General features: G+C 37.1%; 1 protein-coding gene and 1 long non-coding RNA gene across 7 annotated transcripts; one reads left to right on the forward strand and one right to left on the reverse strand.

Moving 5' to 3' along the window:
* Positions 1 to 510: 510 nt before the first annotated feature.
* Positions 511 to 26,167, reverse strand: LOC114143348 (Golgi apparatus protein 1-like). 2 transcript variants are annotated; one of them, XM_028015277.1, is made up of 27 exons: positions 25,816 to 26,133; positions 19,707 to 19,736; positions 19,221 to 19,307; positions 18,929 to 19,144; positions 18,439 to 18,642; positions 18,286 to 18,357; positions 17,025 to 17,211; positions 15,954 to 16,171; positions 15,762 to 15,883; positions 14,616 to 14,717; positions 13,780 to 13,933; positions 13,665 to 13,682; positions 11,215 to 11,352; positions 10,650 to 10,736; positions 10,507 to 10,569; positions 10,313 to 10,426; positions 9,356 to 9,444; positions 8,435 to 8,552; positions 6,656 to 6,748; positions 6,444 to 6,581; positions 4,475 to 4,598; positions 4,260 to 4,402; positions 4,060 to 4,161; positions 2,921 to 3,028; positions 2,738 to 2,858; positions 2,558 to 2,664; positions 511 to 2,141 (listed from the first exon to the last, which is right to left on the reverse strand). In XM_028015277.1, exons 1-27 carry the CDS (start codon positions 26,131 to 26,133, stop codon positions 1,974 to 1,976), a joined length of 3,441 nt encoding a protein of 1,146 aa, XP_027871078.1. In that variant the 3' UTR covers positions 511 to 1,973. The 2 variants fall into 2 exon arrangements, with proteins under 2 accessions (XP_027871078.1, XP_027871079.1); XM_028015278.1 differs by lacking the exon at positions 13,665 to 13,682 and having other exon boundaries at positions 1,974 to 2,141; positions 25,816 to 26,167.
* Positions 5,001 to 16,107, forward strand: LOC114143349 (uncharacterized). Of its 5 annotated transcripts, none has more exons than XR_003595229.1 (6): positions 5,001 to 5,486; positions 5,577 to 5,685; positions 6,221 to 6,251; positions 6,463 to 6,602; positions 15,792 to 15,841; positions 15,967 to 16,107. It is a non-coding gene; the product is annotated as an uncharacterized LOC114143349 (long non-coding RNA). The 5 variants fall into 5 exon arrangements; XR_003595227.1 differs by having other exon boundaries at positions 5,577 to 5,653; XR_003595231.1 differs by having other exon boundaries at positions 5,001 to 5,448.
* Positions 26,168 to 26,606: the final 439 nt, after the last annotated feature.

Here is a 26,606-nt window from a genome sequence, read left to right on the forward strand (position 1 = left end):
CTTAAATCCAAAATGTAAATATTTTATTACAATTTTGCCTGATGTTTTTCTAGCAAATGTTTGACTCTTTCAAACTTCTCACTTGTTCTAGAATGTTTTTAATTCATCTCAAAATTTTAGCATTTTTCTAGAATTTCTTTTACTGTAAAATCTAAATTATTTTTCTTAATCTCAAACTTTTGACTCAGTCAAATTTTATTTTTCTATAAAATTTTTCAAATTAAACTCAAAATTTCTAGGGGGTTTTCTAGCAAATTTTTGACTTTTCAAATGCACGTCTAATTTTTTTTTTTTTTTTTAGAAAATTTCTCAATTTCAAAAGTTGAGGGTTTTTTCCAGCAATTTTTTGACAAACTAATTTTTTCTAAAAAAAAAAAAAAATCTTTGATTAATCTCCAAATTTCAGATTTTTTTGGCTGAACTCTATTTTTGTTTTCCATCTACAACGGAGTCAAACATTCTAGACACACTAATATAATTTCACTAATTGTACAAGATATTTCAGCCAAATATCTGAAAACTGCAGACATTTTTTTTATTAAATTGACAACTTGAATCTGTACAGCAAAATAAGACGTCACAATAATAAATCTGTTCTCCATAATACATATAAAAAAAAAACTGCTCACAATTTAATCTGTACAAGCTGAAAATGAAAAACAAACTCGTTAAGCATTAGCTTCCAGCTAGCTTCCCTCTGAGAATATAGACCAGCTTACATGCTACCCATTCACTTAATCCCTCAGAGAAATGAATGTAAAAAATCTGCAAATATTAGCTACAAGAATTTAGATTAAACATTTGATTTTTACATTTTCATTACAATCCTCAGTTCCAGGCTGTTTCTATATCATAAAATTATTAATTAAGCTAATTAGATTTTTTTATGGTGAAAATCAAAAAGTTTCAATTTAATTTTTGGTTTGCTTCAGTTATTCCGCTTTTGTTCTTCCAGATGGGCAGAAGAAATATTTCCACACTCTAAAGGAAAGTACAACATAAGAATATATGTACTAGGCCATTTTAGTTTGAATTTAATCTCCAAAACTTTCACAGAAAAAAAACCCCCACGGAAATTCAAAAGTTGAACATCCTAGACTTAGAAAATTTGAATTTCGGAAATTTAAAATTTGTAAGAAGAAAATCTCAAATTTTGAGTTGAATCTAAGAAATGTTCTAGAAGAAAAGTGGTAATTTCTGAGTTTCAGAAGTTGAAAATGAAAAAACTGAAATTTTGAGATCAATTTTCAAGAAAACAAGGAAATATCTGAGTTTTCCACCTTCTGGTATTCCTTAATTTAAAAGGTCAAAACTTTGCTAGCAAAGACTCAAAATTCTGACATTGATCTTAGAAATTTTCAAGAAGAAAAATATGAAAATTTTCTGAATTACAAATGTCAATTAAAAAAAAAAAAAACGTTCAACTTTTGAGACTTTCAACATTTTCCTGGAAATTTTCTGAGCTTAATTTATAAATTTTGGATTTTTTTTTTTTGCAGAAATGTACTCCTTTTTTCGTACGTAAAATGGCCCTAATACGCTGTCATCAGAACACTCTCAATAAATCAGACACCGAAGTAAAAAAGTGGAGTGAAGTTAATGTTCGTATTAAATTAAATGGAGCGATGTTCATGACGACCGGCTCGGAGTTTCTGATTCTGAACCGATGAGATTTGCTTCAAACAAACGCGAATTACACAGCAGCTGCGATAAAAGTACCAAAATAAATCGTCACTGGGCCAGAACCGTCCGGAAACAGCCCAGCAGCAGTCCGTCGTCACGGCAACAGCGTTCATGGAGGAGTTTAAATAAACGGAGCGGCTTCGTCTCCAAAAAGCCACACCAGGCGTTCAGAGAAGTCCAAACGGAGGCTCAAGCATTTGGTTTTCTACAGAGGAGAGCAGGTTGGGAAGTGGCGTTGGCACTGTTAGCGGTGGCTGAGGGAGACAGAGGAAGAGGAAGAGCAGTCGGTTCTACCGGTCCTTCAGCTCCCGGGTCACTCGCTTGGTGATGCGGCCGCACAGCAGCCCCACCAGGAACAGGACGCACACGCTCAGCGCCATCACCAGCAGGATGTAGTTCTTAGAAGGCGACGTCATCACCTGCACGGCCAGGTCCGAGAAGCCCTCAGCTGGCGCCACCTGCAGGCCACACCGGAAACGGAAACAACGTTTTAACAGGTAGCCGAAGGTTTCAGCAAGTCACATTATACCACAGCGTACTAGACAAGAAATGTAAAAAGAAATTTGGCCAAAACATTTTCAAGAAACAATTATTTTAAAATGTTAAAAATTTGCTTGGAAAAAAAAAACTGAATTTTTTTTAGAATAGACTTGGAAATCTTTGAGCTTGAAAAGTAAAAAATTTGCTAGAAAAAAAACCTCTTGATTAATTTCAGATATTTTCAAGAAAATCCTTTTTGAAATTTCTGAGTTTCAAAACTCAAACATTTGCAGGGAAATACTTTTCTAGAAAACTCTTGAAAATAATGTCAGATATTTTCAAGAAAAAAACAAAAAAATTGAAAAGTCACTTTTTTAAAAAGCGGCGGCGTTACCTTGGCGGCGTAGCTCCACATGTCGATGCGGTCTTGAAGTCTCTTCTTGCACTCGGGCTGCAGTCGGATCCTCTTATCCTGCAGCGCCTCCATCAGACACGACATCTCTGCAGCCGAGAAACAAGCGCTTCTATTAAAATGGAGGACATTGTGCGTAAAGACAGAATAAAAATCACCCACGTCGGCCCCTGCCCGGTGTGATGGCGGCGCAGTGGTGTTTGAGGTCCAGGGCGCAGGCCGTGTGGAGAACCGGGTCAACAAATATGTCCGCCTTGCTCTCCTTCAGCATGTTCAGCACCTCCTGTGAATGAAGCTGATTAGAAAATGTTCTGACAGATTGACTTTGCTGCGGTGGTGGTTCACCTTTTTGCAGGCTTCCTGTTTGATCTTCAGCAGGTTTCCTTTCAGACATTCCTCCACCTGCCCGGTTTGCTCCTGAGCAGCCGCCTCCTCTGCGCACAATCTGGAGATCTGCAGGAGAAAAACATGGAAAATCGGCTTCGTTTCACCTTTACTGGCATTTCAGAGAGTTCCTGGTAGCATAACAAGAAACCCAGGGCATCATAGGTCCTCCACCGTACTTAACAGCGCAAATTAGTAGGGCTGCAACAAACGATTGTTTTAGTAATGGATTATTCTGATGATGAATCAATTATTCTGATGATTAATTGATTAATCAGATATTGGCAATTTTTTTTAGTCTTTTTAGTACAATTTTAGAAATGTATTAAAATATGCAGATAGACTTTAAAATAATTTATTTTAATTAGAAAATAAACATTTTATTGCCTAAAATGCAACAACATCGGATTCCTTTACTGCTGGTTAGTAGGGCTGCAGCCAATGATTATTTTAGTAATCGATTATTCTGATGATTAATCAATTAATCCGATTTTAAAAATTGGCACATTTTGCTGATTTTTCATTTAACCACTTAATCCTTTTTTATACAATATTAGAAATACATTACAAATATGCTATAAACAAACAATTCAATTACATTTTATTGCCTAAAATGCAACAAATAGCGTTCCTTTACTGCAGGGGTGTCCAATTTTTTTTTTCTAAGTCAAAAATAAATAAATAAAATCAAGCAAATAAACTTTAATTTTGTCTATTTATTTTTTGTAGCAGAGGGATGTTTTTTATTGTAGATCCAAAACTTAAAAAGTATTTTACAGGCGTTTCTATTGTTTGGTGTATTAAAAGAAAAGCTTTTAGGTTCGGTTGCAGTGAAAAAAATACCAGTCCTACTGGCAGATTATTTTATTTATAGAAGAGGAAAAATGTCTTGTTACAAGTGAAATAATCTGCCAGTGGAACTAGAATCAATATTAAGGAATTACTGATGTAAAACAAGCTCCTATTTCTTGCTGAAAAGTTATTTATGTTAGTTTTGTCCTATTTCAAGTGTACTAATATAATTACCCTAGACCAAAAATACTTTTTAAGTATTTCTGTTTTTGCTGTGTAGTAATTAGAAATACTTTTAGTAGTCTAACCTCGTCAGAGCAGTGCATCTGCAGCTGTGGGTCCAATCTGTAGTCAAGCGCTGACTCCTGGAGAATCACCCTGATCTGGTCTTCACAATCTGGAGACAACCTCTGGACCAAAACCGAACCAGAATCACAGTATAACAGAATCAGACAAGCGAATTTGTTTCCTACTGAGTCATTTCTGAAGTGGTGAGTTGGGCTCGCACCTGGTCGGCGTATTTGAGTTTGAGGCAGGCGATGATCTGACCCTCCAGCTCGCTGTCCTCGCTGGCTTTGTTCAGGATGGACTGGCAGAACTTGGGGATGTCGGCTCGGCAGGCTTTCCTCAGCACCGGGTTCAGTCTGTAGTCTGCAGAAGGGCCAAAAGTGAGATGGAGAATACTCCAATCTGACTTATAGACGCGTATTTCTGTGATCTTACCAGTGTTCTGGGTGATCTGCCTCTTAGTGATCATCTGCTTACACTTGGGATCCATCAGCTCGCTGTTCTTGTTCTGCTTCAGGCACTGCAGGACGTTCCTGGCATCCGCTTCAGTGCAGAAACGCTGCAGGAGGGACGACATGCCATCAGAAATACTGACACACTAACATATCTAGAGTTTTTTCACTTTTTCTCACACTTCTTCCTGGAATTTCTGCGATCTAAATGCAAACAATTAATTACCTTTGTGATGGCCAAATCCATGGCCACACTCTGATGTCGGTAACTCTTTTTTTATGCACAGTTTATTTTTTCATACAAACACAGCACTTTAGTTTCAATAAAAACATTTATTAGTTGATTTGAATGCATTTGTTCTATTTGTTAGCGCGCACATTTAGTTAGCAAATGTATTTATATCAACTTAAAATTAATTTTGTTTGCTTAAGATTAATTCTGTTTGTTTTCCCACCGGTTCTTACCTGCCTTGGAGTTGCCAGACAAAGGATGGGGGCCAGGGCTCGTTTAGTTACCCCTATTGTGTCTTAATTGGTCTGATCAGCCAGTATATAAACCCCTGTGTGTCATTTCTTTGTTAGGTCAGTTATGTTTGTTTGTGCAGCCAGTTTGTTTACATTTTTTGCCTGAGTTCAGTTTTGTTTCTTTGACCTCTTTTATGAGCTTAGTTTATCTTTTGTTATTTATAATCTTTGGGTTAAAATAAAAAAAAACCTATTTTTGTAATATGTCCTGTGACTCCTCCTGTTTTTAACTCGGTCCATCACAACCTTACAATTAGTTGTCAATACGTGGGCTATTAGATCAAAATGAATTCCTATCGATTAACTAATAACGTCCGCTTAACCCTCTTTCAGTGTTGTAGTTTGGCCGCCATCCAGCAGAGGGCGCCGCTGGTCATCTTTATTAGCGGAGCCGTTGAGACAAGAATCAAAGATGGCGGCCATGCCAGGACGGTACAGAGAAACGGTCCAAAAGGAGTTCGGAGTGGGATGTAAATGCTCTTTATGCGATTCTGTTTTGAAATATAAACACTCGACAAGCTAATTAAGCTAAGTTTTCATCTCTATTATGCTTTATTCAGCCGAGCTGAGTGACGGAGTACCGGCAACTTCTCAACTAAAAATGACTGATGTGCCACGACAGAAAAACGGAGAAAAAGTAACATGATGGGGGAAAACATGGCGATAAAAGTTACGGTTGATTTTGACCGCTGCCTTGAGTTAATTCACTTCATGGATCTCAGTTTTAATATTCATTCTAAAGAACCCACAGACGGTATTTCTGTTCATGGGGGAATTAATTGTTTCATATATTTTGTTCTTTTCATCGTTTTTCTATATAGCAACCCTACCGATTCTAGTTTTGTTATATTTTATAAATATGTTTAAGTTTAATAACGTTTAATTTGTTCAGTCAGCATTTAACACAGCTGACACAAAATAATGTTAAAATTATTTTTTTTATTCAGGCTGTTATGAAACATTTTGCACATGGGGTCAATTCTATGGAAAGCCGGTTGGCCATTTTAATACAAGAGGAAAACTAATTTAAAATTATAACATCAGATGGATCAAAATGACAATAATCTATATAAGTAATAGTAAATAAATGAAACCAGGCAAGGAAATTTTTTATTTTTCTTTCAATAAAAATCTTATAAACCTTAACAGAAACTGCAGGTGTGTGGTGAATTTTTGGTTAAAACATGTTTGTTTTTTCATTCAGGGGGTAGAAAATCCAAAACCTTCCTACTCAAGTAAGAGCAGAAATACTTCATAATGAAATTACTGAAGTAAAAATGAAATGTACAGCGCAGTAAAAATACTCCTAAAAGTATTTAATTTCCAAAAAGGTTACTGAATTAAATGTAATAGAGTAAATGTAACTAGTTACTGCCTGACTATGTTGACATCATCGTAACGTCATTTCCTGTCCATATTCAGCTCACCTTGATCATCTGCTTGCAGACTCTCATGAGCTGGTAGTCGAGCTCCGGGTCGCTCATCTCCACCTCCTGCAGCTTGAAGATCCTCTGGTGGCAGCGCTGACTCAGCTGCTTCTTCTGCTCCTTCAGACACTCGATCATCTGGGAAGACATGGCTGAAAGGTCAGAGGTCAAGCATGTAAACAAAGAGACATGCAGTGTTCTGGAGATGTTACCTGAGCGTTTCCGAACGCCACGTTGGGACACAGGCGGCTGATGTCGGACTTGCAGGGTTCGTACAGCTCCGGTTCCAGCCGAATGTCTTCAGACTGAGTCAGAATGAACAAATTATTTACATTTTACATTATTACTTTTACAAGGCAAAAGTAAGAAGTAGCCAACCAAGAGTAAAAATGTATTTGGTAAAAATGCTGCTCAAATGACGTCAATTATTTAATATCTAAAACTGATCTATTATTTAAATGATCTATCTAAAAACATCAGGGGCACCAAGATCTAAAGTTATGTTGGAATTTTAGAGACCAAAATGAAAAATAATTCATGTAAATAACACAATTACAAAATAAAAATTGTTCCAAATCAGTTTCTTTCAGTAAAAATATCATGAAACCTTAACATGAACTGCAGGTGTGTGTCTGTCTGGTGAATTTTTATTTAAAACATGTTTGTTTTTCATTTACTTGGTAGATAATCCAGAAATTTTACTCAAGTAAGAGTAGTAATAAAAACATACTCCAGTAAAAAATACACCAAAGACGTACACAAGTAAATGTATCGGAGTAAATATAACACGCCTAAAACAAGCAACTTCCACTTGAACACGCCAGCTATGAGACATGGTGGTGGCAGCATCATGCTGAGATGTTGTTTCTGGTGCATTACATACTGAAAAAATGCATAATGAAAAAGGAACTGTGTTGAAATTCGTGTGTGTAAACTTAAGCTAAGTGGAAAAACATGGAATTTATCCCAGATCTGTTCTTTTACTGCATAAAACAAGCTAACATCCATGATAATGATATGTTTATAAACTTTTAGGGCTGAGTAATGAATCAGTTGTATTAATTCATTGATGTTTTTTGGTTTTTGAATATTAAAATTTTTGGAAAGTCTTTTTTTTTTTTTTAACCGATGTTCTAGTTGGGTTTCATTGTTCAGAGTGGCGGCCATCTTGCTTCACAAGCATGTTTTACCGCTTCTTTTTATCTGGACTTTGAATTTAGTCCAAAGTCTAAATTCAAACTTTGGACTAGACAATAAAAGTTTGGACAATAAAAAGTTTATTTTCTTATTTAAAAAAGGAATTGAATTATAGAGTTGCCATAGGTCAACTCTATGGCAGAATATTAGATCCAAGCTAAGATTTTTTTTTATTTATTAGACGACTAAAGTCATAATGTTACAAGAATAAAGTTGAAATATTAGAAGAATAAACTTCACAAGCATCTTGTGAAGTTATACTTTGGTTTCTACAGGTAAAGAAATACTTAATCTTTTAACACATCAGCGTCAAATTATTACCAATTGCAGGATTTTGAAACAATTGTGTAACAGCTGTCTATTTTGAAGAAAGAATCACAGACTGAGTTGGTTTATCCAGCGTTTTTTCTAATTAAAGTGACATTTTTTTGTTATTTTAAAATGTTTTTTTCTGGTAAAATTGTGTCTTTATGCTGCTAATATTGTGACTAAATTCTCATAATTAAACAAAAATTCTTGTAGTTTGGCCCTAATATTTTGTTGTGGATTATTGAAATTAGTCACTTTTGACAATATTTCCTGTCATTTTTTGGAAAGAAATCGGATCTGGTATAAAAAAAACCCAACAGATTTTATATTTTAACCTCATTGCCCAGCCCTGTAACCTTCTAATGAAACTGTAAATATCCACAGATTAAAGATGGCATTGTGCAGAATCTCTGCTAACACAGAGATTCTGGTTGGATAAAAATGAAGGTGACAGCAGGTCGGTTCGGTCCGGTTCGTGTGTTTACCATCTCCAACTCCTCCACCCGCAGCTGCTTGCGACATTTCAGAGACACTCGCTGCTCTCTGACCTCCTGCAGCGTGTCGTTCCTCACTGTGGTGCTGAGACAAATTACAACGTCCACCCTGCAAGGACACAGAGACTTAAAAGACGGTCTGAAAAGCAAATTCAAAGGCTTTTATCGGCTTCTGTGTTATGTTATGTTTCATTTTTATTAAAAAAAATAAATAGCAGAATCTGCATGCTATGTTATAGCATAGGATGCATAAAATATATCCATATAGGATGGATAAAATGACACTGCGTACTTCAAAACTAAGAACAGGGCAGGTATAAGTAGCCGCAGCTAATGGAGGGATGAAAAACTGATGCTGTAGAATAAGCCTGAATTCAATAATTGATTAATCGTTAACTGGAAAATACAGACTCCAAAAAAATGCTATTTGCTGAAAAAAAAAAATCAGATTTAGAGCAGTAATTAAGCCAAAATTGTACAGAAATAAATACATTTTGGATAACAGATTAAAAAAAAGCCTTTGTGGGTAAAAAATATGTTTTAACCAAAACTCTTCAAGTGGCAGTTTTAGCTAAACCCAGTTCAGATTGTTGCAGTTTAGGCAATAAAAAGTTTATTTTCTTATTTAAAAAAGGAATTGAATTATTTGTTTATTTGTGTATTTTAATGTATTTCTAATATTGCATAAAAAGGCTTAAGTGGTTGCATGAAAAATCTGTAGAATGTGACCATTTTTTATCCAATTAATTGATTAACCATGAGGGTAATCGATTAACAAAATCGTTTGCTGGAGCCCTGCAGTTTACAGTAAAACATAAAGTCGAGTTATTTCCAGGATAAATACAAACACAGTCTATATTTATGTGTCTATATGGTTACTATGAGTTGTGAAGTTGCATATTTTCCTCTCACTTCTTTTTAATATTGGGACACAAGCGCAGAACGTCCTCCTTGCAGGCCATCTTGAACTTGTAGGAGAAACGGAAATCCTTCATTTGAATCTAAAATTAGACAAATGAAAAGTAAATAAGTTAGAATGAATTAATGGACAATGTTCATAAGCTTTTCCAACAGTAAAATTAAACCATTAAGACAAGTTTTTAAACCTTTCCAGCCAAACACTCAGGAGATAAAACCAACTCATTATTTTATATAATTTATTACTGTTATTAATAATGTCTTGTGATAATTTTCTACTTTCTAGGAACTAAGATAAACAACATTTTACGTTTTGAAATGTTTTTCTCACACACATCCAACACACTCGACTGGTCCAAGAACAAAACACAAATTTAGCTAAAATTTCCCCAATTCCAATAACGTTGATTAACGTACAAAATATGAGAACTTTTATTTCAATTACACACATCAATAATAAATATTCATTATATTGAAACAGTCCAAACTAATATTGTAAAGGTAAATTACCATCTTGATCAAATTAAATGATCAAATTCAATAGTTAGTTACAGAGAGTAAAGTTACAAAAATCTCTCATCAATGTTCTTGTTACATTTTCTGACTTTTATCAAATGGAGATTATTTTGGTAATTTTGACATAGAACAAGTAAAATTTGGTCTGAATTAACTTTAGAAATAAATGTGTCTGTTTTTTATTAGTTGTATGGAAAATATCTGGTTTTAACTGTAAATAATTGTTTTTAAAATTTAGACTTTTATCAAACGTTAGATTTCACTTAATTACAAAACTACAAACGTTCTAATTTCCAATCCTTGAAAACACCTAATTGAAATTGAAGGATTTCAAGCACCTGTATGAACCCTGAGTGAAATTTCTGAGCAAGATGAATCAATAAATATTGGAAATACATATTAATAATAATAAATAGAAATGCGACTTAGACTGACCAGCTGGAAGTGTGTGACGCCGACTGCACACTTTTCGTTCATCTCTTTCTGGTGTTTATTCTGGACCAAACACTCCATCAGATCTCCTGTATCGATCTGGTTATCAGCTACGTCCTGAACGTAAATAAACATAACAGGTGAGTGTTTTAAAGGTAAAACCGATGAGCTGTGATTGGCTGTGTGGCCGTCCTCACATGGCAGTGCGCCTGGATGACAGGCTCACAGGCTCTGATCAGCAGGGCGTCGATCTGGATGTCCTGAAACACACACACAGATTTACGTCCGTCCAGCTGCTTCCACTGGTTTGTTTTATAAAATAGACGATGTGAACTCTGACCTCTGACTCCAGCTCCGTCAGGTTGCCGACAACCTCCCTGCAGCTGGACACCAGGTCCTCCAAATGCTCCTGCAGACACTCCAGCTCCTAAATACAAACAAAAACAGGTTCTAAAAAGATTCATTTTTACTTTCTGGTAGAATCTTTCTACCTGCAATTAATCAAAAATGCATCATTTAACCTTTTAAAGGGACAATATGCGTTTTCGAGGAACAGAATATCATTTTATAGCACAATCAAGTGACTTTGTTACCTTCAGTTGTTAAAATTAAGTCCAATTTGACATTCAGAGTCAAACTGGACTCTGAATGTTTTACTCAAAACATTCAGAATCCAAACCACTTATGTCTTCATACTTTAGACCTTGCACTAACATATAGCATTGAACATAAATAAATAACAGTTCTTCCCCTTAATCCTGCTGTGTCTCACCATTTTAATAACCTTTTAGTTTATTATAACTGAGTACTTCTTTATCAGACAACATGCTAGCAACTTTTAAAGGAGCGGTATTGTGTATGTGCCATTTTATAGCACCATCAGTCCCGGTTCAGGTGCATCTTACCTGTCCCGTGTCCGTCTTGTCGCTGCACCACTTGCCCAGGTCGGTCATGCAGCGCTTCTGCAGCTCTGGGTCCAGCTTCACGTCCAGCGCCCTCTGGTGGAGAATCCTCTGAACCTCCACTTTACAGTCCCGAGACAACTGCAAAAACACACACACACACACCGTAAGAAAAGACAAACATAAAAACCTGCAGCAGACGTTCCTCACAAGCCCAAAGCATCAGCCCTCCACCACCATGCTGATGAATGACAGTTATGATGGTAAATTTTAACTCTTTCTGTAAAAATGGCCGTTAAATATATTCCGTCAAACTTTTCCTGAACTGACGGGCAGCAACACTTGCTTCTCTGATGTCAGCGCAGATTTCCTTCTGCCTTCAAACACAACCTGCTCTTCTTTTAACTCTTACTTCTATAAACTGTTATCAGGTATTACATTTTTCTAAACATAGGCATAAATGTACAGAATTACAAATTCATTTGATAATTTTACACCAGTACAGCACACTTAAATACACCAATAACTTCACCAGTTTGGTCAAACATGTAAAAACAACTTTAATTTGTTCAGTCAGTGTAAAATAAATAATAAAGAAACTGAAAATGACAATAGGTTGACTATCTTGGTAAAATGTAACAATAAACTACAACAAACCTTCTGTCAAATGGTTCAGAAAGTGCAATTAGGAATTATAAATACAATATAAAATAAATAATAAATCATGATGTCGCTCAGAGCACAAAGCATAGAATTAGACTGAATCCAGGTCTAATTTTTTAAAATATTGAGACTGATAGAGATATTAATATCAGATTGGCACATCTCTAGATTTAATAATTTTAAAAAAATTAGGAATGATTTCACTGAGCCGGTTCAAAGCGTCTACCTGCTTTTAATCTCAGTCAGTGATTTGTTTTGATTTATTTGGCCCATTTTAAACAGAATCACCTATAAATCAAATTTCAGATTTACACAGAAAGGCAATTTGCTCAATTCTTTCTTCCTGGCAGCCATGTTGTACTGTTAGCATCCTCCCTCCCCTTTCCACCAGATTACCACCAACCTTCTGCAGATGTTATTGTTTTAACACAACATGCGTGTTGCAAACAGCTCAGGTCTTTGAGAATGCCATTTTCTAAGGCTCCAGTAAACATAAAATTATTTTCCACTAAATGCTTGCACACTGCTCCAGAGCAGAGTTAGCTTGTTAGCTCCATGTTTGCATGCAGTTTGAAATTAAAAGGCGGTACAATCTGCTTTGCAAATTTACTAATTCGTTTTTCTTAGTTTAGCTGCAAAACTGTTAGCATACAAACCCTCAGAAAATGTACAAACTTTTAATTGGGTTCATATTCAATCAAATGCAAACACACAATTAATTGTAAAGGAGTATTGCGTGATTTACACTACAAACCAGAAGTTTACACCGAATGCAAAGACAAATATGTTTTTCCTCAGTCTGAAGTTAAAGACCAAACTACTCTTGGTTTAAGCCACTTAGAATTATCCAAATTATTTCTATTTGCTAAACGCCAGAATAATGAGAGACAATGTGTCAGAGATTTAGTTATTAATGTCTTGAAAATCTATTTAAACAATGACGGAAAACCCAGATGATGATCAGGGTTTCCCCCGGTAACGGGTCACCTGGTGCCGGGTCACCAGGCTTTACTTAATCCATCTTTTCTGTTAGTGGTGTATAAAAACCCAATTTAAAATAGGCAAACTATGCTTAGCCTGGTGGGGGAGAGTAAAGCCTGGTGGTCCGCCAGGCTGATACTCTGGGGGAAACCTTGTTATGTTGTGGGACTGTTTTGCTGCAGGAGGAACTGGTTTATAAACTAGAAGGGATCATGAGCAAAGAACATTATGAGGAAATATTAAAACATCAGCCAGGAAGTAAAAGCTCTAGATGGTCAATAACCCTCAACATCCAGCTAAAGTTGTTAAAAAGTGGATTAAGGAGAATAAAGTTGGCGTTCTGGCCATCACAAAGTCCTGATCTCATTTCCATAGAGGAGTTTTAGCAGACTGCAAACCTGACCCAGTGAGACCAGTTCTGTCAGGAGGAATGGACCTGAACTCCAGCAAACTGTTGTGAGGAAGGGAAGCCTAAAGGTTTAACCCAGTCTATACAGTCTAAAAGAGAAGTATCTCTGATATGGACCACGTGGATGTCCAAAAAATCTTCTTGTTATATTTCCTGGCATTTAGCAAAGAGGAATAATTTTGTTAAATCTAACTAACCTACAAAAAGAGAAGAAAAAAATGTTTGCTCTCTTATTTTTTTATGTAAACTTCTGGTTTCAACTGTTTTTGGTTGATAATTTATTAAAAATTTAATAAACCTAAAAAAAAATCCAGATTGCCGTTTTTACTCATTAGACAAATTAAAAATCAGATTATTTTAACCCTTCACCTGATTTTAGTTGAGACTGGACAGCTCTTACCTGCATATTTGGTCTCACCTGTCAAATTTAAAGACACAAGTTCTAAAATTATCACCCAGAACTGCTGAGTCGCAGTAAAGCTGCGTCTGTTTGGACGTCAGAGTGTTGCTGTTACCCGGCGACCCTGCTCCTCTGTGCGGTAAGCGTGGCGGTACAGGCAGGAGAAAACGGCGCCTGGCGGCATCAGCTCGCTCGTCTCGTTCCAGCCGAGGGTGTGACACAGTCGGGCCGCGTCGCCCTGACACTTCCTGTACAGGATCGGGTCCAATCTGCAGAAAACACAAAATATAAGTAAACAGACCCGGTTCCACATATGGAAGTTCCACCGATCGGATTCTGTTGGGGTGAAAAGATCTAAATTGGGCCGCTCACTATAACACATTTTTCTGGATGATAAATTGTCTGAAGTTATTGTGATAAAAGGTAATATTGTTAGTTTGAAAACATTTTCATGTAACATAATAACCCAGGGCATAATAACCCAAAAAGACATTCTTAGAGATCAATAAACTTTAAATTCTAATAAGCATTTCAAACTCCAACTGGAAAGACATTTTAAATATCAAATATAAACAAACAAAATAACTGAAACTACAAATAAAAAAATAATTCTGTAAAGAAAATTGTCCCTCAAAAAAAGGGATTTTACCTGGTTTTACCTGCCTAGCAATAGAATATATAATATGTAACAACAACATTAGTATTCTTGTTAACAATCTTAGTATGAAATACTGGTATAGATTAACGGATCATCAGTTAGCTAACATTATCTGAGGTGTGATCAAATAGGAAGTTAAATTAGGTAAAATGTATTGGCCAAAAAATAAGGAAATTTCTGAAGAAATTTGAAAATGCTGAGCGAATTGGTATTAATAGTTGTCATCAGAACTTTCTGGAGGGTCTGGTTAAGATGTTGCATCCTCCCAACGATGCAGCTAACAAGCAACTCACTTCCAGTCTCTGGATATGAAATACTGCAGCTCCAGCAGGCGATGCTCACAGTCGCCCACCATCTTCTCTGTGTACAGATGCTCCATCAGGCAGGAGAGGATCCTACAAAAACACAAATCTGTCAAATACTGAGCCAGAAACAAAAACTTCAAACGTTCAATATCAGACTCAAGCTCGCATTTAATACAAAAAAAATAAATTAAAAAAGGAGGGAATTCATTTGAGTGTTTGGGAAATTGCTGCAACTGAAATTAGTTTTTATTATTTTTTGGTATTTTACTTGCAATTTTATTATTTTGTATTTTATTTTTTATCACACTTCATTTCTTTTTATCATTTATCTACCTGTGATTGTTGTGAAGCCCTTTGGTCAGCAGAGGTTGTAAAAAACATTGACTAACAAAAGTAACTATGTCACCTTCAGTTATAAAAAATTATAAATATACCATTTAATTTAGAAAACAATTAGATGATTCCTCAAACATGCATGAAATAATCAAATGTTTTTTAACATTGTAACATGATGTACAGCTTAAAAAAGTTTATTTTACACAATCCCTCCTTTTAAAATTTGACAGAAGTTTTTTTTATATTTTTTATTTTATAGGAACTTTCCTTTGTTCAATTTAAACGCAACTAAATATTATACGGTATACCAAAATATTATAAACACTGCAGTAGCAAGAATCTGTCATTCTTAACAATAAAAAAAATTATTTAATTTATTGTGTATTATTTTATGTAACTCAGCATAAATTTTCAAAAGGAAGGAAAAAAATCTTTAAAATGTTTAGAGTCAAGGGACACTGGTATTTTATATAGGACCACTTTATAATTCTCATTGATAACATTAAATTTACTGTCTGTGTCTGCAATGGTTCAGCTTTTAAATTATTTATTTATTTTAACGTTTCTTTCAGAACCATAATTTTGCTTAAAGTGTTCTCCATCATCTCACCTTTATCTTTATACCAAAGATAAAGAATTAAAAACAAAGGCGAGACAGCCTGGTTCTGATGCAGCTGTAGAAAACAACTTCCAACCTTCTACATGTAACCCAAATAGTTCTTTTGGTGAGAGTTCACAAGCATTCATATAACATGACTAGCAGATGTGACCTTATTGTAATATTTCCATCACACTCACATTGGGTCTCCGCTGCGGATGTGTTTGCAGGCGGTCTGGATGACGGATTCACAGGCCTCGTTCAGCGCTCTGTCGATCCGGTAATCGGCTCCAGGATCCGCAGACTGGATCAGAGTTTGCAGCTGTAGCAAAACTCAAAATTAGAAAAGCCAGAAATAATCATTTCTGTTTTCTTATTTGTTGTGTTCTTACTGCGCTCTGGCAGACGCTGTCGATGGCGCTGCTGCGGTCGCCTCGGCCGAGTCGCATCAAGCAGTGCAGCGTCCGGCCCTTACGGTGCAAACCGGAGCACTGGGCCTCGATCTCCGTCCGGCAGTGAAGGACGATCTCCGGGCTCAAGGAGAAATCCTCCATCAGCATCCGCCGGAAGTCCAGCATCTCCCCCTGACACTCGCCGCTCACCGGACGGCCTGCACAACACAAAAACGGATCGGAATATATTCTGATAAAAACAACAAAAACACACAGAGACAATGTTTTTTGGATTGAGGTTATTTGCAACCAACAAAGAGTTACAGTACCTAGAAAACTATTCAAGGCACTTGAATTTTTCCATTTTCACATGGTTTACACATAAAATATAATATTTCCTGCTTCACTTTTACAAATTACAGAAAATATTTTCAAAAAGTAGCTTTTATTTCAATCATCCCTTCTGTGAGTTGTACTATGGAGTTTCAGGGTCAGGCTATGAGAATTATTCTTTACTTTTGAGAAAATATAGTCATAACATTAGAAAATAATTTTAACAGAAGAAAACATCTTAAAATTTAGAGAAAGATTTTAAATGAGAAGAAATCATCAATATAGTAATCTAGAGCCGATTCAATAGATCCAGTTGTTCGGATGATTGTTTGAATGTCCTGCTAATGATATTTATTTCTGTTTCCATTTAGCAATTAGAAATAAATTTTGGTGATTCTATCTGACCTAAAACAAAATACATCAGGTCTGATTTAACTTCAGACAGTGAGAAATAAAATGTGTATCTGTCTTTTAATTACTTTAAATATCTGGTTTCAACTGTAAATGTAAAATTTGCATTAGATTGCACTTTATTACAAAACTGCAAAGTTTGAATATGAAACACTGTCAAAGCCCTGTTACAGAAATCAAGCACTTTCTAATTGAAATTCAAGAATTTTGAAAGTTTTCAAGCATCCGTACACACCCTGATCATGCTGTGGGATTCTCCATCCAGGAAACAGCTGGATGGAGTTAAACAGTGAAGGAGGAGAACCTGTCGGGTCGTCATGCTCTCACCTCGGTGCACGGCAGCCTCCAGGCACAGCAGCAGGTAGGACAGCCGCGCCTCGCGGGCGCGCGGCAGGCTGCTGTCCAGGCTGCAGCGCTGCTTCCTCAGGTCCAGCTTGCAGGCTTTCGCCAAAGAGTAGCTGACTCTGTAATCCTGGGAGATCAGCTTCTGTCGGGTCGTCAGGGCGTCTCTGCACTGGTGAGAGGAACATGAGCACAGGCTTTACCCAGTATGATTCATGACGTACGGGTCAGCAAAGTTATTGATTAGTAAGAGATTAACCCTAAGCCTGGTGGTGGAGGCGCTATGGCAGCCCACCGTGTCACCGTTTGTGTTAACGCATTATAAACACACAATCCTAATTTTCTGAACTCGTCCTACGACATAGTTCACTACTTAGTGAACAGGAAAAGGTTTACAAAATGGAGGAGCTTCACAGCCTAAAACCTATGGATTTAAACATTGTTTTGACAAATTTGTAAAAGATGTACAAACTCTTAACGTGAATAACAAGGATCTGGTGACTGGCAGGGTAAGTTCATGTAGTAACAAACACATGTAGTAACAAACACATGATAAAAGCTAAGACTTTTATCCGTCTTAGCTAACAGATAAAAGTTACATTAGCAAAGCTAATTTTGCTAGTTCGGCAGTATTTTGTTTTTGGCAGTAAATACTACAATAATTATCACTGATATTTATCTTAGTATTACACAGAGGTGGGTAGAGTACTCAAGTAGTTGTAATTTACTTATTGTTTCTAAGTTAGATAGGAACAAGGCAAGAAATAGTCCTAAGCTGGTGGCTTGTTTAGTGTTGTCATAGCAACTCCATAGCAACTGCCAGGACAGTTGCTATGACACCTACCAAGATGGCTGTCAGCTACAAAGTTCCCGGATGTGTGATGCCACATGAGAACTATGTGTTAGGGTAAAACTTAAGGAGCTTTTTGAGTGTTTATTTATAAAGGTCTAAGCCAGGGGTGGCCAAAGTCGGTCCTGGAGGGCCGACATCCTGCATGTTTTAGTTCTCGCCCTGCTGGTCACGACCTCTTCAGCATGTCAATGTTCTTAGGCCTTCTAATGAGCCATTATTTGTCCAGGTGTTAAACCAGGGAGAGAACTAAAATGCCGGCCCTCGAGGACCCACTTTGGGCACCACTGGTCTAAGCGGACATTATTAGTTCATCAATTGGAACTAATTTTAATCTAATAAGCCAATAATTGTGTGCATCCCCAGTCAGTAGCAATCCGCCGACTCTCTGAATACCTTTTCGGACATGGCTTCCTCAAACTTATGGTTGAACAGACACTTGTAGACCTTCCCTTCTCCTGCCTGGACCTGTGCAGAAATAGAAATTTGCTGTTTTAAAAGTGAAAACTTGATTAATTTCCGCTGGTTGTTCTTTGAGAGTCTCCGTACGTTCTGGCAGAACCTCTCCCGGTCGTCTCGGCAGGCGAAGTAAAGGTGCCTGTCGAGGTGAAAGTCATCAGACGACAGCTCCGCCACCCGGAGGATCGCTTTCTGACACTCCTCTTTGATCGGATGTACTCGTTCCTGCAGCTCCGCCTGCCTCACCAGCGCCCTCTCCAGGCAGGAGATCACCTCGCCCTGCGAGTGCGTATCCTGTGGAGAGATGCAGGGTTTCCCACTGTAAAATTAAAGAACTTTTCAAGCATTTTCAAGGTAAGTTTTCAAACTTTTCCAGCGTCACACTTTGGAGATAACAACAATACAATACACTATTATATGTTATAATTTATTACTATTAAAGGAACAGAAATAATCTAATGTACTAACTTTAGTTTAGAGAAAAACTGATTTTCAGATTGACATTGAAAAACGTAAATAAATGTCCTTTATTTTGGTTAATATTTACAGTGTAAAGCGCTGGACACACACTCACTGTCACCTTTTGTCCTACGTTGATGCTCCCGCAGCGCAGGCTGTTTATATCCTCTTTGCATTTATCCATGAAGCCACAGATGAGCCTGTAGTCACTGAAGATGATGCTGGTGATCTTGGTGATGTACTGGTTGCACTGGTACTCGCTGATGTTGCCTCTGTGATCCACCAGGCAGGACACCAGGTATCCCCGCCCTCGCTCCTCCTCGTTACACTCCTTTATCTGCAGGTGAGGGGAATGAGAAGAATCAACTAAACAAATCAGGGCAGGAAATACCGCGTAAAAACACGCAACAAACCTCAGCGATGGTGCTCCGGCAGACCTCCGTGGCCACAGACTCAAACTTTGGATCGGTCGTCAGGTTCAGTTTGTAATTCCACAGAAGCTGAGCAGAATAAGGGCACAAAAAGGTTAAAAACTCACAAGAAACTAAACGAAAAGCTACGATTAAGATGTGAAAGCATCTCAATATTAAGAAACTTTCCAGCGTGGGACACTTAAATCTATCTGCTAACCTTAGAACTAATTCATTACTGCACAATTCAGTAAATATTTTGTCAAATTAATATTTAAATACATAACTAGATGTAAATATAATGTAATAAATGCATCAAAACAACAAAAGACTGGATTAAATTGATGTAACTGAGTAAAACTGCAACAATGGTTCCTCAAATAGATCCAAAGTTGTGATTGGTTAAGCTGTACACCAGTAGACCAATCAGCTTTGCATTTAATTATTAAGTGTAAATTAACTGCTTGCATACTTAGGAAAAATACTCACATGATTGCAGTCGGGTGCGAGCTCAATTTCCTGGACAAAAAACAAAAAATTATTTTCAGACAGAAAATAATTTATTCACACATAAAGACAAAACCTTGCTAAAAATGTGACAATTAATTTAATTCATTTATTCCAAGCCTCCATTTTATAAAAGCCGCCATTTGGTTGATTTATTTTCTTAATGCAGATTGAGTTGTATAGGTGTAATAGACTGTCGATGTTATTTCTTTTGCAAGTTACACTTTATCAGTTAGTGGTTATTTGGTAACATTGTTATGGTTTCTCTGAAAAAGAAAACCAAAAAGAGGAAGTAGAAGATCCAAAATGGCCGAATGTGATGCCACCATGTTCCTGTGTTGAGCTGTAATGTTTTACTTTGAAGAAGGAAAACACTGCAAAGCAACCAGACTCACCGCACTGTTTCTCTAATCAACTTTCTTAATTATTCAGTAGCTAATTAAACCTTGGGTGGTTTTAGAAAAAGCCCCAAAAACAATTAAGGAGCTGCTACATTCAATGACCGCAGGAAATTCCAACTTTCCAGACCAGATAAAGTAAACAGAACAGAATTCTATCAAGGTCAGCTAACATTGATTTCTTTCTTAATAATCTCCCAAATATGAAGCCATTTATAAGTTAAAAATGTTTCATAGAGGGAAAGATATGCTTTGAGTAAAAAAATTAAAAATCAATAACCAGGTGCCAAAACTGTGAGAGACATGACTGAATCGGAGTAAAGCGTTGATCTGACAGAAACCTGACTGGAGCAACACAACCTCCTGTGACGCCGTCAGTCAGGAGTCCCAGTAGATGGTGGAGCAGCGACTCGAACTCTGCTGCTGATTCTGGTTTTCCTCTCCTCAGATTTGCAGGAGCCATTAGCCAGGAGGCCACAGCGGGTTTAAAGGCAAAGCAATTATCTCAGGATCGCTAATGGCTGCAGAGTGACAGTGAAGGAGGAACAATGACAACATGGGGATTAACAGAAACCTAAAAAATCCCCTTTTTTATTTTGTTCTTAAAAAGGAAAATTGCTACTATAAATATTAGCATGATAAGCAGCCATGTTGGTGAAGGGTGTAAATGTGTTTACACACCTTCTGTAAATGTGTTTCTTAGAAAAGTGGTCAATCATTGTCACTTCATTGTATTGTAGGAATGAAATGATTAATGGTAAATGGACTGAACTTATATAGCGCTTTTCCAGTCATTTTTGACCACTCAAAGCGCTTTACAGTAGAGTCACATTCACCCAGTCGCACTCACGCATTTATAACACCGATACGCAGATCAGTAGGCAATTTGGGGTTAATTGGCAGGAGGAAGCTGGAATCAAACCTACAACCTTCCGATCACAAGACGACCACTCTACCAAAGAGCCAGAGTCGCCCCGACTGTTAATCGGGGCGACTGTGATTAATTAATCATGATTAATCGTTTATTCTAATAATAATTAACTAATTTAGTAATCGATTAATTGTTAGTTGGAGTACACACACAATAAAAAAGGGAACTTGGTGAAAAAGAAACATATTTGGAGCAGGAATTAGGCCTGTGTGTGTGTGTGTCTATATATATATACTGTATATATATATATATATATATATACATATATATATATATATACTGTATATATATATATATACACGGTATATATTTTTACACGGCTCAATACCGTGTAAAAACAGCTCAATGCCGTTTTTACACGGTATTGAGCTGACTGGATAGCTCAAAGATAAGACATCAGTATATCACCCGAGAGGGCGGGGGTTCAAATCCAGTCCTTAGGCAAGACCCTTCAAGCTGCTGCCTACCTCATACCATGAGAGATACTAAAATGCATAACATGCCGGCTCAGACGTCGCCCGGCCAAACAAGGTCTGCGTCAGGTGTTGGGGAACCAGAGCACCTTGATGACAAATGGGCTACTGGAACAAGACGGAAATGGGCGAGAGATGAAAATGTGGATCTGTTGGAATGCTACTACTCAAGTAACCCTAATCAGAGAGGTTACTTGCAAAGACTGGTGAAGGAATGGTTACTTCGACATCCCCAGTCAACACTAAGCACTAAACAACTAGTAGCTCAGTGTTCCAACATCCGCAAACGGCAACTGCTATCACAACTTGAGATTGACGAGATACAACACAAATGCTACGGCAAAAAGGAGGAACCTGGATGTCAGAACTGTGGGGACGTAACTACAAGTCCCCACCCAGTCAGGGGATACACGGCCCCATTGAGCGAATCAGAGCTGAACTGCTGCCTTGAGATACGGTTAGAGGCTAAAATCAAGGTAACAAGGTCAGAGCTCCTCCAATGAAAAGACCAGTACCCAGAAAGTACAGGCAGATGCCCATACCTGAAGCACTCGAAACTGCCTTGAAACTTAGAGATGTATAACATCAACAGGTCCTCTGGTAGGAGGACCTGAATGTAGGAGAAGGGAATGTAAATATTGTAAATATGTTCTAGTGGGAGTTTTACCTTCAATCCAAAAAAAAAAAAAAAAATCACCAGATCAGCACTATGTTACAAGTATGTTCAAACTATCAAGGAATGCCATGTTATTGCATTTTAGGAAGTAAAATGATTATTTTCTTATTTAAAAAGGCATTAAATTGTTTATTAGCGTATTTTAATGTATTTATAATATTGTATTTTAAAATATCTGTGGTTAATTGAAAACAAAGAATGTGCCTTTTTTAATCCGATTAGTGATGAGAATAATCGATTACTAAAGTAATCATTAGTTGCAGCCTTATTGTAAAAGAAAGAGAAATTTTTTTACAGTGTAACAGGGGCTCTCTGTATGTCCAGTAAACGGAGAGAGAAAGAGAGACCTTGTGTTGCCACAAAATAACAACCCTTGAGTAAATGTGCAACGGAGAGAATTTTATAGTCCTCTTCCTCCCAATAAACAGACGTTTTTAAAACTTCACATTGCAAAAGAAACCAAGAGCTTCAAAATGTGCTTACCTTTCAAACACGCTCATAAAGTGCTTTGTAGTTTATATCTGTACTGTAGGGAAAAGCCACTTATAGTCTCTCACACACAAATGCAGTGCAGATCTTATATAAAATTAACTCCAAAATCTATAAATAAACCCACAAAAGCTCCATCGCAGATGCTACAGGACTCAGTTAGCATCTTAAATGTCAAATTTCATGACAATGCAGTTAGAAAAAGACTGGAAAACATTCAGGTTTTTATGAAGCGCAGCATATCAGCACCTCATACCCATCACCAAGCATGAGGAGGGATGATTTGGGCTTTCTTTTCTTTCTTTTGCAAAATTTTTGTTAAACCAGAACTCTTCTGTTTGCAAAAATATCCTAAAGTCAGCAGCAAATCTTTAATAAAGTCTGCAAAAAAACAATAACTACAGCAAATTAGGGCTGCAACTAAACATTATTGTAGTAATTGATTATTTGAATGCAAAATGTAAATATTTTTGTATAGCTTTAGCTTAATTACTGCTCTGTGGTTTGTTCTCAGCAAATTGCCTTTTTCTTGGAGTCTCTATGTTGTAGTTATTGATTAATTGATTATTCAAATAATAGAATTGGCACATTCTGCAGAATTTTCATTTATTTTTTTCATTTTATTTTTATACAATATTAGAAATACATCTGCTTAACTTATGTAGGGCCGGTCTGTTGATTAATTTTTTAGTTAACCAATAAATGAATGGAAAGCAAAATGTGCTTAATAAGTTGTTTTTGTTTTTTTTTTAACAGAATTTGAACCAGCTGAGCCAAAACTATACCACTTCACTAGTTCTGGGTAAAACATATTTACAAACAAAGGCTTGTTTTTTGTTTTGAAAGCAAAATTTATAAGTTTTTTTGTACAGTTTTGGCCTAATTACTTCTCTGATAGTGCTTTTGTTTGAGCAAATTGCCTTTTTTGGGGTCTGTATACTGCAATTAACAATTTATGGATTGTTAAACTAGTTTACGATATTTCAATAGTTGATTAGTCATGATTAATCACAATTAGTCCAATTAATAGTTTCAAAATATTTGTTGGTTCTGCTCTTTTTTTTAGCCAAATTGTGTAAAGTCCAGTTTCGGTTCTGGAGCTTCAGGTTGCAGACCGCTGATCTAGACAGTAAACTCAATAGAGAAATCCAATGGAAGCAACAGAGGGCATACAAGAAAACATGCATAATCATAAACATAGATACTGCAACAATAATGTTTCCACATGAAAGAATGGGAAAAGCTGAGCTGTTGAAGCTTTTCTCAGTTGGAACAAACGGTCACTGCAAATCCTTTGACCTCTAACGGACAAGGAAGCGGCAGCCATGTTTGATGAGCATCGGCTTACAGCGATAAGAGTGAAGATCAAAACAACAGAGGCCATCCAATGATACTCCAGTCAAAAGGCACGTGAGCAGAAATATGGAAGGACTTTTTCTTTATCATGTAAGAAAAAAGCTGGCAGGATGTTTGGTTTTGACTTCGACCTTTATGTCACCTGACAGCTGAATGACTGCTCAGTTACAATCTAACTAAGTCAATAATTATTTCAGAGGCAGAGACACTGCGAGCGACAGAGCTGAGCAGAGTCCAGGATCCTAAAACTTCATATATAACATGGAAAACGCCATGAAAAAAGAACAAAAAATGAAGAAACTCTTCCACTTTTTGTAGATTATTGACTATTAAATGACTCTTTGGAAGTTAATATGCTGCTCAAGATGTGTGTTTAAAACCACCAGTCTGTCTTTTATGGCTCTGGATCATTTCCTGCTCCACCTATACTCCTGTTTGGCACACACACATTGCCATTCTGTGCCAGCATAATCAAAAAATTGTCAGTGAATTTCTCCTGATAGATAAGCATTTTGGAGAAAATACTGAGATAAATAAGCATACAAATGCTAAAATCTAACAAATATCAATTTATTATGAATTACTCTGGCTGCAGGGTGCAGATGGTAGCGAAAAGATCCTGGGTATGTAGGATACAGCAAGGTTCATTACTGGACCCCTTCAGCTTTATATCTACATGCTACCATAACTACGCAGATGATGCACAGCTCTACATAACAATGTCACCAGGTGACTCTGAGGCCATTCAGCCACTGAACAGATGCTCAGAACAAATCAATTTGTGGATGTGCCATAACTTTCTCCAGCTGAACAGTAACAAAACTGAACCAATTATTTTTGGACCTAAAGAAAAACGATTAAGAGCCAGCGCACAGCTTCAGTTTTTACAGCTGGAAACCAGCAATCAGGCTCCATAAATATTGCAAAGGTAACTAAAAGATTATGGGAAAATAATCACCAATCAATTAATGTTTTGAAAAAGTAACCAGTGAGCTATTTCAAAAATAACCTCTATATTCCAGGAAAGTAACCAATAAAGTCGTACATAAATCACCCTACTAGTTCTACAAACGTTACTTTTAGTGTGAGGAAAATATGAACAAGTTTAAAGGAAAGGTGAAATGCAAGTTCAGGGTAAGTAATAGACTATTTGCACAAAAGTAACCTCTACCCATCTGTGGTTGTGACTCTTACCAAATATTACTAAGTTGAATGTTTTGCTTATGTTTAAAATATTTCAGATGATCTAAAAATTATATAAATTGCTTCTCTAAGATCATACTGTCATAGAAATTACACATAAGAATCAGCCTAGTAGATTTTAACTAAGGCTTTGGATGTACATTTTTTATTAGTTTTTGTACTTCATTATGTTTCCTTGTGGTTTATTAAACATGAAGTAAAACCATCTGGAATGTGATAAAACACGTATCTTTTTTTATTACTATTTAGTGACTTATTACTTGTTCATAACCCAGAGGTCTAATTGTATTTTCATATATTTAGAGAATAATTTGTTCCTTAGGAGTCTGAGGAGTGTTTTCTTGAGGAAAACAGATATTTTTGGTCTTGTGAATGTGTGTTTACGGTTTAGTCCGGGTCAGAACCCAGCAGCGGGTGGTGTGTGGACCCCTCTGCCTCGATGTCACGTTGACAGCCGGCGTCTCTTTTAACCACCAACCGGGGGCGACACACCCAGCAGATGCCCGTCATGTTTATCATCACCTCCCGGTGTGAATCCCTGCAGACTCGTCCACCAGCCGCTTACCTCTCTGCGGTCCTGAAGGCACTCCAGAACGGCCAGGTTGTTTGACCAGGTCTGCTTGGGGCACAGGCGGGTCAGGTCCTCCCGGCAGGCCGCCTCCTCCGCCAGCTTCCAGCCGCTCGCCCTTCGCGGCTGAGAGGCCCCGGCGGCAGCGGCGACAGGTGCATTCCTATCCGGATGGTCGACGGCTCTGACATCGGATTGTTTGGGCGTCTCGGCCGGGGAGTTCGCCACCTTCAGGCCCAGGACGGTTACCGAGCTCCAGAGACACAGTGTGGAGACGAGCAGAAGCAGCGGCGGAGAGCGACTCTGAGCCGCCATCTTCACATAACTGTCAAGTTAGAGCTGATACGGCAAGACACCTTCACTTCCGGTCAAGTGTCTCACAACAAGAGCTCACATGCAGTGAAGAATACACAATTTCCGGTCACTGTTACCTTATAAAAATAGAAGGTTTATTATCATTATATATATATATATATATATATATATATATATGTATATATATATATATATAATATGTCTGTTTGTGTGAACACATACACATATTATGTGTGTGTGTTATCGCCTTGTAAATAAACAAGGCGATAATTAAAATTTAAACTTAAGAAAATCAATACCCAGATGCTTCAAGATTGTGACGATAGTCCCTAATGACACAGTTATTTGTAACAATACTGTTACTACTTTACTAATATTGTTTTGTTTTCTTTTTCAACATTTCACAAAGTTGCATCAGACAGAGAAAGGCATCACCTGATCATGGAAAAACCTGTGTGTACATGGGCATGATT

Source organism: Xiphophorus couchianus, chromosome 4, assembly GCF_001444195.1.
Source record: "Xiphophorus couchianus chromosome 4, X_couchianus-1.0, whole genome shotgun sequence".
In the NCBI taxonomy this organism is placed as follows: domain Eukaryota; kingdom Metazoa; phylum Chordata; class Actinopteri; order Cyprinodontiformes; family Poeciliidae; genus Xiphophorus; species Xiphophorus couchianus.

Coding starts and splice junctions, on each gene's coding strand:
- LOC114143348 (XM_028015277.1), bottom strand. CDS start 26,133: ATGGCGGCTCAGAGTCGCTCTCCGCCGCTGCTTCTGCTCGTCTCCACA. Junction 14,718..15,761: donor ATCCGCAGCGGAGACCCAAT/GTGAGTGTGATG, acceptor GTGTTTTTGTAG/GATCCTCTCCTGCCTGATGG. Junction 9,445..10,312: donor GCGTCACACACTTCCAGCTG/GTCAGTCTAAGT, acceptor GTCTAATTTTAG/ATTCAAATGAAGGATTTCCG.